Genomic DNA, 17242 nt, shown 5'->3' with positions numbered 1-17242 from the left:
TATCAGGCTTACCAGCCTGCCTCATCCAGACATAGTGCAACCGTGTATACCACTGACCCACCTTCCTAACCATACAATCTCTGTTATAGGCACTATATTAAAGCAAGGTGTTGTTGTTATTGTTGGGAGAGGCAAAACAAAACTTGAAGCTAGTTCAGGAAAAACTCTGGGACATTCCTCTCCAACCCCCTAAGTCAAACAAGCAAGGCTGCAAAAGATTATGGTGGCCCATAACTTCTCATTATCCCAGCTAACTAGCAATTTAACCTCCACCTAGAAATACCTTCCTCTGTCAGGAACATGTCAAGTTCCTTTGTAATAGATTGCGGCAAATCCATACCTACTGCATGTTTTTGTAGTCTATTCCAGAAGGTTATGAATCTCTGGGAGGGAGAGAAAACTTTCTGGCATCTAAACTAATTCTTGGCCAAAGCATTTCCTCCAGTCCCAGCATCCCGATTCATCTCAAATAACCTATCCAACCTTCATCATTTCAAAACCCTCAATTATATCCCCGCTAAGCCTGTGCTTCTCAAAACTAAATAGCCCTAATTCTTTCAGCCTATTATAGGATTACATAGGATCACATTGGATACACAGCCCAGAAACAGGCCATTCGGCCCAACCAGTCCATGCCGGCGTATATGCTCCACTCGGGCCTCCTTCCATTTTCCCTCATCTAACCCTATCAGCATAGCCCTCTATTCTCTTCTCTCTCAGATGCTGATCTAACTGCTCCTTAAATGCATCTATACTATTCACTTCAACCACTCCCTGTGGTAGCGAGTTCCACATTCTCACCACACTTTGGGTAAAGAAGTTTCTTCTGAATTCCTGATTTGATTTCTTGGTGACTATCTTATATTGATGGGCTCTAGTTTTTCTCTTCCCCACAAGTGGAAACATTCTCTCTGTGTCTACTCTATCAAAATCTTTCATAATTTTAAAGATCTCTATTAGGTCACCCCTCAGCCTTCTCTTTTCAAGAGAAAAGAGACCCAGCCTGTTCATCCTTTCCTGATAGGTATACCCTTACATTTCTGCTATCACCCTTGTAAATATTTTTTACACTCCTCTGCAATTTACCATATACAAGCAAACCATATACAGGAACCAAAACTGGACATGATATTCCAAGTGCAGGTGTACTAAAGCTTTGTATAGCCTAAGCATCGCATTTTTAGTTTTATACTGGATAATGCTCACAATACAACCTATACAAGCACTATTTGTGCACTTTTAATAAGTCATTAACAATTGCTCCCAGGTCTGTCTCTTGATCCTTTACTTTTAACAGGTATCTTTGCATGGTATAAACATGCCTAGAGTTTCCCAACCCCAAATGCTTGATATTGTACTTGTCCAAATTGAAAGACATCTGCCACACACAGGCCCATTCCCCTAACATACCTAGATCAGCCCCGACCATTTCGTTTGATCTGAATTACTGAATCCTGTACCAACTGTTGTGTCATCTGTGAATTTACAAATGTTCCTATTAATGTCCAAATCATCAGTGAAAATGATAAACAGCAATAATCTCAACACAGTGCCTTGTGGAACTACAATTGTGTCCAGGCCCCATACAGGCCCACCACCATTAAGTACTACCCTCTGCCTATAGCATAATATCTGTCCTGTTACCATACAGGGAGGAGCCCACAATTTCCTCGGAGCTGCTCACCTTCCAACGAAAGAAGTGCAAACGGGTTTCCACTGCACTTCCGGCGATGTTACACTGGGAAAATTGCGGAAGAAGATGTGTGTGGCACTTTATCAAAGGCTATATTTTGGAAATCAAGGTATATAGCATTAACAGGACTGCCTTTGTTCACTATTGCAGTCACCGTCTCAAAGAACTTAATCATTTTAGGAAGGCGGGGTCTACCTTTTGTGAAGCCTAGCTGGGAATCCCTAATAACCACCAAACTCTCATATCTAATATAATAATGCTTTCCAACAGCTTCCCTGCAACTGATGTCAAACTAACAAGCTATAATTCCTAGGGTCTGATTTCTTCCCTCTGTGTTAAACTTGGCGAGGTATGGGAACTGTTTGGCACATGGGGTTAGATATTGACATCACCGCTGAGAACTGGGTTTGAATCTATTTCAGACTAGTCGGAAAACTGTTGTCTGTGTGAGTCTTTCTGAAATGAGTTTGCGTAGCCTCAACTGAATTCCTAGTGGGCACAACACAAACGTATCCATAATTCGGCAGTAATTGTCACTAAATTGGCATTCTCAGTCTGAGAGGTCACAGTGAAGCTGACATGGGAAATGAAAAGAAAAACTATATTATGGTCGGGGCTGCTCTTCTGATGATGAGGCTGAGCTACAATGTTGGCACAGATCAGAGACAGTAGCAGTGTCTGCCGCACTGTAAAATCAACTGGTCACTCCTGTGAGGACGGGTTTAAGATATGTTTTTAAGGAATAATGCAGGAAACTTTGCTTTACATCTGCAGCTCAAGTGGAAGTATGTTTCATTCCCCGGCACTGCCATCTCACATTTTGATAAGCACAGCGATTCATCACATCCAGCGAATGAAACGTTGTGGGTCAGTGTTGATCATAACTGTCCTGGCATTCTGTACATCAGCATTTTAAGGCAGTAATTGAGCACAGATTGAGCCCAAAGCTATCAAGGTTAGGCGTGACAGCGAATATGGCAAGAGTGAAATGGATTACAAACTGATTTAAGTAGAGTTGTCTTTATTTTTAAGAATGGAATACATCAAAAATAGACCTCCTTTTTGAACAAAGGTGAGCGATTTTCACTTTCAATGCACGGCGCTGGGAGCCAAGCATTCGGCTTTGTCCATAGAGGACTCTTCACGCCGCGTTGTGTAGCGACGGGCGCTAGGACCCAGCGCGCCGCCTTGCCAGAGAGCAGCAGCCTGGCAAGTGAGAAGGTCTGTTTGCATCTGCTGCTGAGATCAGAGAGGATTCAAGCAGCAGTGACAGCGCAGCATCACACAGTCTGCGGGCAAGTGGCACACACACAAACCAAATCCGCGCCTGCCACTGTCTGCGTGTTTCTATTAGCACAAGCATTTTTACTAAACAATCAACAACAACAAAAAAGACCCAAAACCTCAGGGCATCGGACCACCTTCATCATTAAAATCACTCCCTGGAAGCGGCGCAACTAAAGATGCGGAGATGTGCTGGGGGAGCTGGCTCTGGATGAGACGCCTGCTGTCTGCGCTCTGTGCTGGGGCGGACTGCTCCCGCAGCGTGTGGAGGACGCGGTGCCGGGGCCGGTGCCGGCTGCACCTTGCCCTGCTCTGGCTGCTGCTGGGCTTGCTGCTGCTGGCCGTCACACTGCTCGACCCGCCGGCGGGCGACTCGGGCGCCCAGACAGCGGCTGGCATCGGCGGCCAGGCGCCGGAGGACAGCCGGGCGGGCAGGCAGCCACACCTGCCCCTGGAACTGATGCCCTTCGACTCCTTCAGCGAGGATGAGTTCATCGTGGCGACAGAGAGAGCCGCCAGGTCCCAGCCCAGGAGGAGCCGGAGCAGCAGCAGGAGGAGGAGCAGGGTTTACCGACTGGTGAGAGCAGGTAAAAGGACGGAGGAGGCGGCCGCCTGGTCCCCGGGGGAGGACGGCAGGCCGCTCCTCCTCGACCCGCCGGGGGCGGAGAGGCAACTGGAGCGACACGGGCTGGAGAAGCGAGGTTTCAACGAGGTTGTCAGCGAGAGGATCTCCCTGCACCGGAGACTACCTGAGGTACGCGATCCTTTGTAAGTACAGGAGCACCGAAGCTGCTTCTTCTTCTGCTCAAGTCTCCCGAGTGTCCCCGCTTCCATCCTCCCGTCTGCACCTCCCCTCACAGTGGAACTCCGCTAAGCCCAGATAGGCACTCATTTATGTAGGTGAATGCTCTGTGTGGAGAAAGTCCAAACCGTCAACAATATACAGATAGTATATATATATCGCAGCTGTATATACAGATGTGCTGTACTCATTTATGTAGGCGATGCTCTGTATGGAGAAAGTCCAAACAGCCAAAAATATATATATATTTATGTATACACAGATGTATATACAGAATGTGCAGAGGATATTCAGTGTATGAATTGCACCGGTCTAACCCCATGGTTGAGCAGCGCACAACCCACCCAAGAAAAAAAAAGTCACAGGTTGAGTTGGGAAACTCTTCCCAGTCAGTGAGAAAACAATTTTAATTTAGTGCTACCCAATAAGTAATCCAGCTATTACATTCGGCAAAAACATGCATTTAAACACACTTTCTATTTCAATTTAGCGGGCTGGCAAACAATTGATCCGCACAGGGATCTTTTAATGGTGCCCAGTCATTTGAAGCGGCTGTTATCTTTCTGCAGAGGTCCTTATCTGCAGTACTGAGGTGGGATTTAGTTGAAAGATTGCGACGTTGCTTCAACATAGGATACTTCCTCAATAGTAGTGGTTATGGAGCTGGAGAAAACTTTTAGCAATGCTGCAAAATGTAGATTTAAAAAACCTTCAATTGCTTAGCTAGTAGCGTAGCATTCACTACGGAACTAAGTCATATAGACCAGAATGATCGCAGGTTCCATCCCTAATCAGCGCTTCCAGGGTAGGAAGGAGGAAAATCAATCTAGGTTTCAGTTCCCAATCACTATCCAATAAGCACTGCTGGGAGTGCCTGCATGAGCCAGGGGTGAGGAACAGATTAGACTCAGTTAGGCTGGCTCCTTGGCAGAACAACCCCATGGTAGAACATGCCCTAACAATCAATGTCTACATTTCCACATGAAGAACGGCCACTTTGATGATGTAACAGAAGGCTGCCAGCCCCCATAAAACCATCTCTTGCATGAGGAGGGATTCAGTCGGGCATTGGAGGGGAAAAATAAAAACTGAATTTAAAATAGCTTGGAGCAAAATACTAATGCTGTATATGTCATAATAATTGAAGTCAAAGTTGCAATTAAGAGTGTCTACATTTCATCGCGTAACACAAAGCCTCCGTTACAGTAATAAAGATTTTCATGAACTCGTAACTAAAAACAAAACTGACACCTTTTGGGAAATATTGATTGAAAATCCCATCAACTGGAATTTAAGTAACTATGGCTACAAAGAACAAATTGGTGGGTGTCTGGAAGGATGGCTGAAAGTGGATCCATTCAATGCACCACTATAGCTAGCTATGAACTACACATTACTTTTCATTCCTTGTGTTGAAAGGCTACACAAGAGCTATAAACACATTTGGATTTTTCCACATGTTGTGCAACACACATCCAAATTATTCATAATGTAAATAGAAGCATATTTGGCATTAGTCACATTTCTTATTATTTCATAAATAAATATTATTTTACAATGGTTCTAGCTTTTCATTCCAACATCATCTCCCACCCAAACATCTGTCTAGTCTTTTACAAATTGTATCCTGGTTGAGATCCAAGTTTTAGCTGGAAATGTATTATTTGTGAGGATTTTATTCCTGATAAGATCATATCCTTGTTTTCCTGTGGCAAAATTGAGCTGATTTACTGGTGGCTCCATAGTACTGTGCTTGAGCATGGTTTAGGTAGTCTAGTTTCAACCGAGGGGTAATTGAAATTATGCAAAGTGTGGAATGAGGGATTAATCTTTCTAGGCATGCAAGAATTTTCCATGACTGAGGCTAAAAGAGAACATTTATATAAAGTGCTCAGCATTACATAGTGTGGCAATTTGGACATGTCAAACAGGAAAACCTAGCGTAACATATATTGTGCACTTTCAATTTTAAGAATTAGAAGGGAAGGGCAGGCTATGGGGAATAATGTTTGTTCCAAATATTTTTCATTTTACAGAAGAAAATAACAGTTGGAGCAGCATTTGCTAGATACTGGTGGCATTTGACTTTGGGAACCACACTATAGGCTGGGGAATGCAGACTTCCCAGTCTATTACATGGTTTCATTGGGTTGGGCTGCAGTTCCTCAGCAGTTCTCAGGGCAGTCTGAAGTTGTGACCCTCCCCACCTTGTTGGCATTGGAACCACTCCAGGACACATGATAGCACTTCCGTTGGTTATGTCACCAAGGTGGGCTAACAGGGCGGGAGGCCCTATCCAAGAGTCTCCATGCTAATAAGAAACAACAGTTTAACTAAAAATGCCAAAAAAAATTCTGCTCAGACTATTATTTTCTTCTATAAGATGGAGGAGTACATTGAATAAAAAGTATTCAAATTTTCCTTTCTTTTTAAGCACTTTGAACATTCTTTCAAAGCTAACCACCATTTTGACACTATTAAATTGTAACAGATACACAACCATCTATCACACTGGCACAACAAGACTGAAAAGCTCAAAAGCCTGACTACTGTGGTTACTAAAGGGTTAATGATATGTTGCAAAATCTTCATGCTGCTTAGTCACAAAGTCTGTCGCAAATCCATGTGACTTAAATTGTTCAGGTACAACCTTAAAAAACAAAACTACATCAATTATCCATAACCACGATCAAAAGGAAATACAATACTCGGCTCTAGCACAGTTGTGCTCAGAGTTATCGAAGCTGCTCTCTTCCTCTCTTGATGCTCTGAAGTCTGCATAACATTCTCTGTAATATGATTGCAGCCTCACAAAATCTATTAACTTTATGGCCACAGCCCCTACAGAATAATGCAGTGGAACTATTCACATTGTCACCATTTTCCGTGAACCCAAATGAATTAAATGGAATTTTCAGACAGTAAATCAGGTTGCAACAGTTGTGTGTGTTTTACCAGAAGGCTGAATGGACTCACTGCTAAGCTGCTCCTGTCCATCTGTGCATCAATGTCTATCATGATTTTTAAGGATTTACAATTGGTGTAAGGAATTACGTTGAAAACTAGTGGTGGTATAATAGAAAATAAAATGCTGTAAATCATTCTAGCAGTTCCTAGCCATCTAAAACATACCTAAAACTCAGAGTAGCACAGACTATATATGTAAAATAGTACTGTAGAAGTAGTGGGAGAGGTAGCAGCTGTTATGTTATTTAAGTGGCTTGTGTCTGAGCTATCGAGCGGAGCTGAGGCCTATAGACTGCAAGCACTGTCAGAAGAGAAATAATTAAAAATGAAATGGTATAACAGATAAAAGTAAGGTTAAGTATAGTAAAGAAAAATTATTTTTCATTGCAAAAAAAGACAAAAATGGTCAATGGAATTTGCAGTTACTCTTTGCTATGGACTGTTGCCAGTCCAGCTAATTTTAACTATTTTAAAACAAATACAACAGGTAGAGAACAAAAGGTCTATGTGCAGCTATTAATCACATATGTTTGCAATATGAATAACTAGTCACTGAGTTGTTGTGCTGTGTTGGTGTGTGGTAATTGGGCAGAGCTGTGTCTCTCATTACTTTGTACATAGATGCCTGCAGCAGGAATACAGTCAGAAGCTGCCAACTGCCAGCATCATCATTTGTTTCCACAATGAAGCCTGGTCCACTCTTCTAAGGACAGTGAACAGTGTTATGGACACAGCCCCGAAGAGATTTCTCAAGGAGATCATCTTAGTTGACGACCTAAGTAACCAAGGTATATCTTTAATAGAAAAATGCAATAGATAGCAAAATACATGAGAGAGAGAGAAAGAGATCAGTCAGTAGTGCGCTCATCTCCACTTGGCAAGAAAGTTGTCCATTTGAGCCCCAATCGAATTCCAGTGCAGTACTGAGCAGAGGCATAGGTAGCAAATTTAAAATTGTCTTCCCTCCAAATTGTGTCCCCAATCCCCTAGTGTGCATTAATATGTGTTTCTAGGGGGCTGGGGCCATTTCCTCCTCCTCATAAAATGTTGAATTTTATTATTAAAGTGATGTGATCTGGTTATTCTTTAAATACTTTTTTTACTTCATCGTTGAATTTAAAATACTGCCAATTTATGTGAGATTGGCTAGTACAGTACTTTGAATCAGACAGTCAGGGTTTTAAAAACAGAAGACATTTTTATCAGTTGACTGAAAATGTGCAAGGACGTATCACTTTATAGTAACAAATTAATGTGAATTCAAGGACCAAGTATAGTCTGCATTTCAAATGACAGAAACTAAAACTACAAATATTTAAACCACATACTTTAAGGACAAAACAAAAATGCTTTCTCTGCTCCCTTTCATTTCCCCTCTCTTTTCCTCTCCTTCTCTCATTCCCTCATGAAAGGAAAGCTGCTTTGTTGTCACTGAATGCATCCTTTGTTATTCAGCATCTCACCAACCATTTGAATGTGTGGGTAGGTGGAAACAGCCACACGTTAGCCACAAGATCGCTGCATGCAACTCAGGAGACCTTGGTCAGTCACCCCTGCCATGAATCTTCAGTCCATATTATAGACTGGAATCATAGTCAGATTTTACTGAGGACTAAAGAAAAGTTAAAATTCAAATTGTTCAACAATGTACAAGTTCATACAATGCAGGGTATGTGGTTAACTGGACGATTATAGCACTTGCAATCTGTAACTCCATGCCACACAGCTAGAAATTCAGGGAATCAGGTAAATCCACAAATTCTGCTTTTAAAGGATTATCTTCTTTTGATAAAACACACTCAAATTCTGTAAGTCTCTCAAAGATCAGTTAATGAAATATTGCAAAATTTACATGTTAACTTGAAGTCTTCCATATTTTGTTTGTTTTAATCACAAGAATTGAATCATTTTTATATGAGTTCCATCACTTTTTATGTAAGTGTTCAATCATTCTTACACAGCATTCAGTCATTCTTTTACTGTGATTGTGTGTGGTGTTATCCTTGTGTATTGAGTGGGGCCTAGCATCTACAGCCCACGTATTAGACCTCAGATAACTCACTGGAATATCACGACGCACAGTCATACTTACACACCTCCTGCCAACTTTTCGCAAGATCTTAAGAATCAGCATCTTTCCCCTGCAAAAAAAATACACAGCTGCACAGGCCTGGCAACCCCCGCCCCTCACATATTGAAGCAGTACAATTATAGGTGCTATCCTTCAATTTACTCATTAAACCAGGGTCCCGCCTGGGCGTTCAGGTGGACATTTAGGATCCTATACCATTATTCAAAGAAGAGCGGAAGTTCTCTTGCCATCCTGACCAACATTCTCTCTTAACCAATACTACCAAAATCAATTTGGTCATTTATTTGGTCAGGAGGGATCTGTGGAGAGAGTTAACGTTTCAAGTCAATGACCTTTCATCAAAACTGGTTTCTCTCTCCACTGATACTGCCTGACCTGCTGAGTGTTTCCAATATACATTGTTTTTATTTCAGATTTCCAGCATCCACAGTATTTTGCTTTTGGTCATTTATTTCATGCTGTTTTTATGACGTTGTTGACACAGAATGGCTGCTGCATTTGCCTACATAGCTGCAGTCACCGCACTCGCTCCCCAAATTATGTCGAAAGTGCCTTGACACATTTAAGCATGAAAAGTGCCACATAAATACAAGTATTATTTATTTTATCTTTATTGGGTAATTATAAAAGAAAATGGAAAATAAAATAAAAATATTATGAAGCAAAACATTGAATTCATGTTCAGCCAATTTCATAAACAGTTGTTGTTAATAATGCTGTATCTATATTGCAAATCACACTGTAGAGTACATGAAAATCAAGCATAAACACATTTCTGGCAAAGTGCCAGTATAAACATAGTATTGCGGTGACCAGTCCTGTTATATGGAATTCTGTTAGCACTTATTTTATTCCATTTTCACCTATTATATTACTTATAATGAGATTAAACTGTGTTTTACAAATTTTGAATAAATTATTTTAGTCTCCTGGGTTTTGTACTTGTATTATGAAACCACTTGAATATGTGTGATGTGCCATAGGAGCAGCAAGTATAGGATTTTGCTGCCCAACCTGTGCCATTGACTGTTTTGCCTTTGGAAAATTAAATACACATGCTGAGAGGCAATATTTTTGCTTTGTTTTGTTTCTAGCGAGTATGCTATTCTCCAATTCACTTCCCTGCTTTCCTCTTTTGGTTTGCTTGGGTTGACAGAATAAGCTACCACATCCTAGGCTTCTGCCAGTATCACATCTCAGCCAACCGATAGGAGACACACAGGAGCAGCACAGTGATAGCATCCCCTCCAGTTTTCCTTCCTTACTGCAGAAAGGTGCCGGATTGCTGAAATAGGTCAGGTAAAGCCCATAACAACGCAGAATGTATATGCTCTGTGGAAGGAACGTGTTTTTGGGAACAAATAGCCTTTTCTCATTCGTTGCTGTCTAATGTTCTGAACACCTTCATGACTTCACTGTGTGTGTTATTCAGTTAGGTCACTGATTGTGAATAAATCACTCCCATCCCAAGTGTGTATAAATAGCTTTTGTATTTTGCTATTGTATTAGTGTATAAATAGCTCTCTGTTTAACTGACTGGGAGGTATAAAGTCCATGTCGGTGTTCAGCAATGTTGATGCTTTGCCGATTTTAGCAGTTTTATTCATAACCCTGAGCAGAACTGTGATTCATTTCTCCTTTTCACAGGACATCTGAAGGCAGCTTTGAGTGAGTATATTTCCAAACTGGACGGTGTGAAGTTGATTCGAAGCAATAAAAGATTGGGGGTGATCGGAGGTCGTATGCTTGGTGCAGCACGGGCAACAGGCGATGTCTTGGTTTTCATGGACTCACACTGCGAGTGCCACAACGGCTGGCTTGAACCACTATTGGATAGAATAGCCTACGACAGGTATGGTTGGCAAGCTCTCATTTTTAATGTCCAATGAAAACTGACATTTAAAGCTGAAGATAATGTTTCTTCAACAGGATTTGATAACTACCCAGTTGTAGTAGACGATGCATTGTTATATTTAGTCTCTTTTTATCTAATATTACAGTAGGATGTATTTAATAATGGCCCAGAAATTCAGGTTGGGGGCTTCCCGCGGGCGCAAGCCCCCGACCTGCACTTACCTAGCGCGCCGGCCGTTGAGCTGTGGGCCCACGTGGGATTCCGATCCTGGGCCTCCTCCAACTGCCGCTGCGCAGTGCTTGCGTATCCCAGAGGCGCAGTTAGTTTGATACGTTCCCTGGGATCACATGGGCCATGGAGAGCCAATGGTAGCAGGGAATGCTTCATTCATAAGTTTGACAGGAGGAGCTGTCAAACCTATAAATACTATAAGCCCCAAAAATCACTAAAACTTCAAATACATTTAAAAAAAAAGCACATTTTTAAAATAACTATAAATTACATGAAATTGTAGGAATTGTCAGGTTCCTAATCAAAAGACTGAGCTCGAGCCAGTCTGTTAACTAAACTAAGTTTAATACTGTTTTGCAGAAATAACAATCAAACGCAGGAGAATTAACAAACAGGTCTATGCTCAATGCTGGCTCCACGAGGACTGAGAGAGAGGGCCCCTCCCTCTGATGTCATGATGTCATCACATTGCCCGCCATTGGGAACGTCACGTGACCCACGTGATGATGTCATCGCGTTTGGTCTTAACCCTTTAGAGACCGCGCTATTTACATGTAGTAAAACGAATACAGGTACAGATTCATTCTGTTACAGATAATTATGTACATCGATATAAGAGTCCCTTGGTGCCTCTGCCACATGCGCCCCCCCAGAATTGTCTTTAACAGTGAAAGTCAATCAAGGAGGAGGTCGGACAAGTCTGTTCGAACGACTCCTATATTCCCGGAATCGCCGATCGCCATCGCGGCCATGGGATATCCCTCAGGCTCGGGCTGCCTTTCCCGGACTTGGCGCTGGTGTCTTTTCTTCGGTTGAGGCGTGAAACTGCAGGGAGGCCTGCAGCATCTGGCTCTCACGCCGAAACGGGCGTGGTAAAAGCACAAGCTGGGCGATGGAGGCGTCGGGGCGGAATCCGCAAGGGGGGGTCACCTCGTGGCGGCGCAGTTCTGCTGCGTGACCGCATAAATGGTGTCCGCCTCAGCGGCAAGTGCGACGCAATCCGTAGCATCCGATCTTGCGAGGGCTGCCTGTACCTGCTTGGGCAATTGGCTCAAAAACAACTCCCGAAAGAGGAAGCATTGTGGTTCGGAGCCAAGGAGTGTGAGCATCTGGCACATCAACTCCGATGGCTTGGAGTCGTCTAACCCGGGCAGCGTAAGTAAACGGCGAGCGCGTTCCGCCTTCGTGAGGCCGAAAACCTGAATTAACCGTGCTTTTAGCATTTTGTACTTGCCATCGACCGGGGGGTTTTCAAGCAGGTTGATGATCCTTGAAGCCGTGGAGCCGTCGAGTGCGGAGACCACGTAGAGGTAACGGGTCTGATCCGCCACGATGTTTCGCAGTTCAAACTGAGCTTCCGCTTGCACGAACCAGGAGGCCGCCTGTTGTTCCCAGAACTGAGGGAGCTTCAAAGCCACCGCGTTCGCTTCCATCATCTCGTTGCACGTCGCTTCCTTCGCGAAGATTGTTCGCGAAAGTTCGGGGTCACCACTGTAGGAATTGTCAGGTTCCTAATCAAAAGACTGAGATCGAGCCAGTCTGTTAACTAAACTAAGTTTAATACTGTTTTGCAGAAATTGCAATCAAATGCAGGAGAACTAACAAACAGGTCTATGCTCAATGCTGACTCCACGAGGACTGAGAGAGAGGGCCCCTCCCTCTGACGTCATGACGTCATCACGTTTCCCGCCATTGGGAACGTCACGTGACCCACATGGTGACGTCATCGCGTTTGGTCTTAACCCTTTAGAGACCGCGCTATTTACATGTAGTAAAACGAATGCAGGTACAGATTCATTCTGTTACAGATAATTATGTACATCGATATGAGTTCCTTGGTGGCTCTGCCACAAAATAACTATTTTAAACAATAATTTAAATTTTTGAAAAGATTAATTACATTTTCTAACGGGGCTAAAAATAAACTTACCTTTCCTTAAAGTATTTAAAAATAATAAACCTGTGGAAAAGATGTTTTAATTTTAATTAATTCACCACTTACCTTGTTAAAAGCAGGTCTTGCGCCTGCTTTTTAAAAGTGTAACTCCTGGAGACTTACCCCCCTGGAAAAACCTGCAAAAAAAACGCACGTTCCATGCGCATGCGCTGCCTCTCCAGCGCACGCGTTCGACCACTGAACCCCTTCTTTCAGGGGAACGGAAGTGCCGGTTTCCCACGCATGCGCCATGCATGCATGAAACCGGCACTTTCGTTGTGCCTACGGGTGAGTACCCCGTGCGTACTCACGCGTTGGGACCCGAATTTCTGGGCCATTATTATTTAGTGTGGCACTGAGCCATTAGTTTCCAAGTTTGATCTGTGAGCTGATTTTAGCTGGGGCTGCAATGGTGGTGGTACACTTAGCCACAGTGTCTCTGAGCTAAGGAGAGGAAAACAATCAAATCCCATTTCCACTCCTGACCACTGTCCAATACGCGCCTGCACATATTTGCATGTTGGGTGAGACAAAATTGTATTCGTCTGAGATACCTCAAGGGGTAATTTACCCTTTCACTGCAGTGGAATTGAAAATGGGGCAGATTCTACAATGGGCGGGTGATCCACTCCGCCAGTTGTCCGCCCGAGTGGTGAAGGTGACCATTGTCTGCTAGGCTTACATACAGAGAATGGATACTTCAGTGAGGTAGCACAGGGCCACCATTACCTGTGCAAACCATTCTCAGCATAAGTCATAATGCCTTCAGCAGAGGGGGGGGGGGTTAAGAATTGGGGAAAACTTTTTATATTACATCAGAAATAGCAATTTAAGGGCAAAAAATCTGCTCCTATGCTCCTGACCCATGCCATGAATGCATATCGCAAAATTGTGCACTTCCAGCATGTGATTTTCCATCCATTACAATTAATGGACAGGAAGTCATGAGCTGGAAGCACACAGTTTTCCAATATGGGCTCCTGTTGTGCACATGAAAAGCAGAAGCTGAATTTTTATTTCTAAATAACATCATTGTGTTAAGTAGAATACATCTTGCCCATGATTGTCAGCTTATGGGAGTTCTTTCATGAATGTACAAACCCCAACACATCATACGAATGCTACAAGCACAAGCCAGCTACTAGTGACTGTCTTTACTGTGAGTGAAAGGACGTTTGGAACTCCCCATCATGGGTTAGTTACTCAGCTTAGTCGACAGTCCACAGCTCTAGCTACAGTCCAAGTTTCAAGTTCATGTAAATACAGTGTCCAGATTGGTGAACTGATACTTTCCATTCCTGTACACATGTCCATGTTGGTACCAACGACATAGATAGGACAAGGAAAGAGGTTCTGCTGAGGGAGTATGAGCAGCTAGGGGCCAAATTAAAAAGCAGAACCACAAGGGTAATAATCTCTGGATTACTACCTGAGCCACGAGCAAATTTGGCTAGGGTAAATAAAATCAGAGAGTTAAATGCGTGGCTCAAAGACTGGTGTGGGAGAAATGGGTTTTGCTTCTTGGGACACTGGCATCAGTACTGGGACAGGAGAGAGCTGTTCCGTTGGGACGGACTTCACTTGGCCAATGCTGGGACTAGAGTCCTGGCGAATCGAATAACTAGGGCTGTAGAGAGGGCTTTAAACTAATTAGTGGGGGGGGAGGTTTCAAGAGAGCGAAAAATAAAAATGTCAGCGGAGAAGGCAATAGAGCAAGGTAGCAGTGGAGGAATTAAAAACCAGAGCGTGTCAGGAAGGGACAGAATATATAAAGATAAAGGTAAAGTAGTAAAGGGGGTAAAAGCAGGAATAAATTGTCACAAAACATATTTTAAAGTTCTTTATCTGAATGCACGCAGCATTCATAACAAAATAGATGAGTTGACGGTACAAATAACTGCACATGGGTATGATCTGGTGGCCATTACGGAGACATGGCTGCAGGGTGACCATGACTGGGAACTAAACATCCAGGGGTATTTGACTATTAGGAAGGACAGACAGGAAGGAAAGGGAGGTGGGGTGGCTGTGTTAATAAAGGATGGAATCACTGCAATAGTGAGAAATGATATTGGGTCAAAGGATCAGGATAGTAAATCGGTTTGGGTGGAGATAAGGAATAATAAGGGGAAAAAGTCACTACTGGGCGTGGTCTATAGGCCTCCTAACAGTTGCAACTCTATTGGTCGGAGTATAAATCAGGAAATAGTTGGGGCTTGTAATAAGGGAACAGCTATAATCATGGGAGATTTTAACTTTCATATTGGCTGGACAAATCAAATTGGGCAGGGCAGCCTTGAGGAAGAGTTCATAGAGTGCATCAGGGATGGGTTCCTTGAGCAGTATGTTACTGAACCAACCAGGGGGCAGGCAATCTTAGATCTGGTCCTGTGTAATGAGACAGGATTAATAAAAAATGTCCTAGTAAAGGATCCCCTTGGAATGAGTGACCATAACATGGTTGAATTCCAAATTCAGTTGGAGGGTGAGAGAGTTGGATCTCAAACCAGCGTACTAAGCTTAAATAAAGGAGACTATGAAGGTATGAGAGCAGAGTTGACTAAAGTGGACTGGGAAAATAGATTAAGGTGTAAGACAGTACATGAGCTGTGGTGTACATTCAAGGAGATATTTCACAACTTTCAAGAAAAATATATTCCACTGAGGAAAAAGGGGCATAAAAGAAAAGACAGCCATCCGTGGCTGAGTAAAGTAATAAAGGATAGTACCCGACTGAAAACAAGGGCATATAAAGTAGCCAAATCTAGTGGGAGGATAGAAGGTTGGGAAGCATTTAAAAGCCAGCAAAGAATAACTAAAAGATTAATTAAGAAAGGGAAGATAGATTATGAAAGTAAACTAGCAAAAAATATAAAAACAGATAGCAAGAGTTTCTACAGTTATATAAAAAGAAAAAGGGTGGCTAAAGTGAATGTTGGTCCCTTAGAGGACGAGACCAGGAAATTAGTGGTGGGGAACATGGAGATGGCAGAAACGCTGAACAAATATTTTGTATCAGTCTTTACAGTAGAGGACACTAAAAATATCCCAATACTGGACAAACAGGGGGCTATAGGTGGGGAGGAGCTAAACACAATTAAAATCACTAAGGAGATGGTACTCGGTAAGATAATGGGACTTAAGGCGGATAAATCCCCTGGACCTGATGGCTTGCATCCTAGGGTCTTGAGAGAAGTAGCGGTAGGGATTGCGGATGCATTGGTGGTAATTTTCCAAAACTCCCTGGATTCAGGAAAGGTCCCAGCAGATTGGAAAACTGCTAATGTAACGCCCTTATTTAAAAAGGGAGGTAGACAAAAGGCTGGAAACTATAGACAAGTTAGCCTAACATCTGTGGTTGGCAAAATGTTGGAGTCCATTATTAAGGAAGCAGTAACAGGACATTTGGATAAGCATAATTTAATTGGACAGAGTCAGCATGGTTTTATGAAGGGGCAGTCATGTTTGACAAATTTGCTCGAATTCTTTGAGGACGTAACAAACAGGGTGGATAAAGGGGAACCAGTGGATGTGGTGTATTTGGACTTCCAAAAGGCATTTGACAAGGTGCCACACAAAAGATTACTGCACAAGATAAAAAATCACGGGATTGTGGGTAGTATACTGGCATGGGTGGAAGATTGGCTATCTAACAGAAAACAGAGAGTTGGGATAAATGGTTCATTCTCGGGTTGGCAATCAGTAACTAGTGGTGTTCCGCAGGGGTCAGTGCTGGGACCCCAACTCTTTACAATCTATATTAACGATTTGGAGGAGGGGACCAAGTGCAACATATCCAAGTTTGCGGACGATACAAAGATGGGAGGGAAAGCAGTGAGTGAGGAGGACATAAAAAACCTGCAAAAGGACATAGACAGGCTAAGTGAGTGGGCAGAAATTTGGCAGATGGAATATAATGTTGGAAAATGTGAGGTTATGCACTTTGGCAGAAAAAATCAAAGAGCAAGTTATTATCTAAATGGAGAGAAACTGCAAAGTGCTACAGTACAAAGGGATCTGGGGGTCCTGGTGCATGAAACACAGAAGGTTAGTATGCAGGTACAGCAGGTGATCAGGAAGGCCAATGGAATCTTGGCTTTTATTGCAAGGGGGATGGAGTATAAAAGCAGGGAAGTCTTGCTTCAGTTATACAGAGTACTGGTGAGGCCACACCTGGAATACTGTGTACAGTTTTGGTTTCCATATTTAAGAAAAGATATACTTGCTCTCGAGGCAGTTCAGAGAAGGTTCACTCGGTTGATTCTGGAGATGAGGGGGTTGACTTATGAGGAAAGGTCGAAGGCCTCTACTCATTGGAATTCAGAAGAATGAGAGGCGATCTTATTGAAACATATAAGATTGTGAGGGGGCTTGATCGGGTG

General features: G+C 42.9%; 1 protein-coding gene across 2 annotated transcripts in view; it reads left to right on the top strand.

Annotated features, from left to right (window-relative positions):
- The first annotated feature begins 2808 nt into the window (after window positions 1-2808).
- The window catches only part of LOC147117228 (polypeptide N-acetylgalactosaminyltransferase 15-like), a 149270-nt gene continuing 134836 nt past the window's right edge, over window positions 2809-17242 (top strand). Inside the window, exons 1-3 of one of the 2 annotated variants that reach the window (XM_085988029.1) lie at window positions 2809-3745; window positions 7368-7534; window positions 10486-10690. In XM_085988029.1, coding sequence (XP_085844155.1) covers window positions 3165-3745; window positions 7368-7534; window positions 10486-10690 — 953 coding nt within the window. In that variant the 5' untranslated portion in view covers window positions 2809-3164. The remainder of the gene's footprint in view (window positions 3746-7367; window positions 7535-10485; window positions 10691-17242) is intronic. The other variant, XM_085988028.1, reaches the window with a different exon arrangement.

The sequence above is a fragment of the Somniosus microcephalus genome, chromosome 5, assembly GCF_052327205.1.
Source record: "Somniosus microcephalus isolate GS21.2 chromosome 5, FLI_Smic_1.0, whole genome shotgun sequence".
NCBI classification, from domain to species: Eukaryota; Metazoa; Chordata; class Chondrichthyes; order Squaliformes; family Somniosidae; genus Somniosus; species Somniosus microcephalus.
This window is presented reverse-complemented; position numbering and strand designations above follow the sequence as displayed.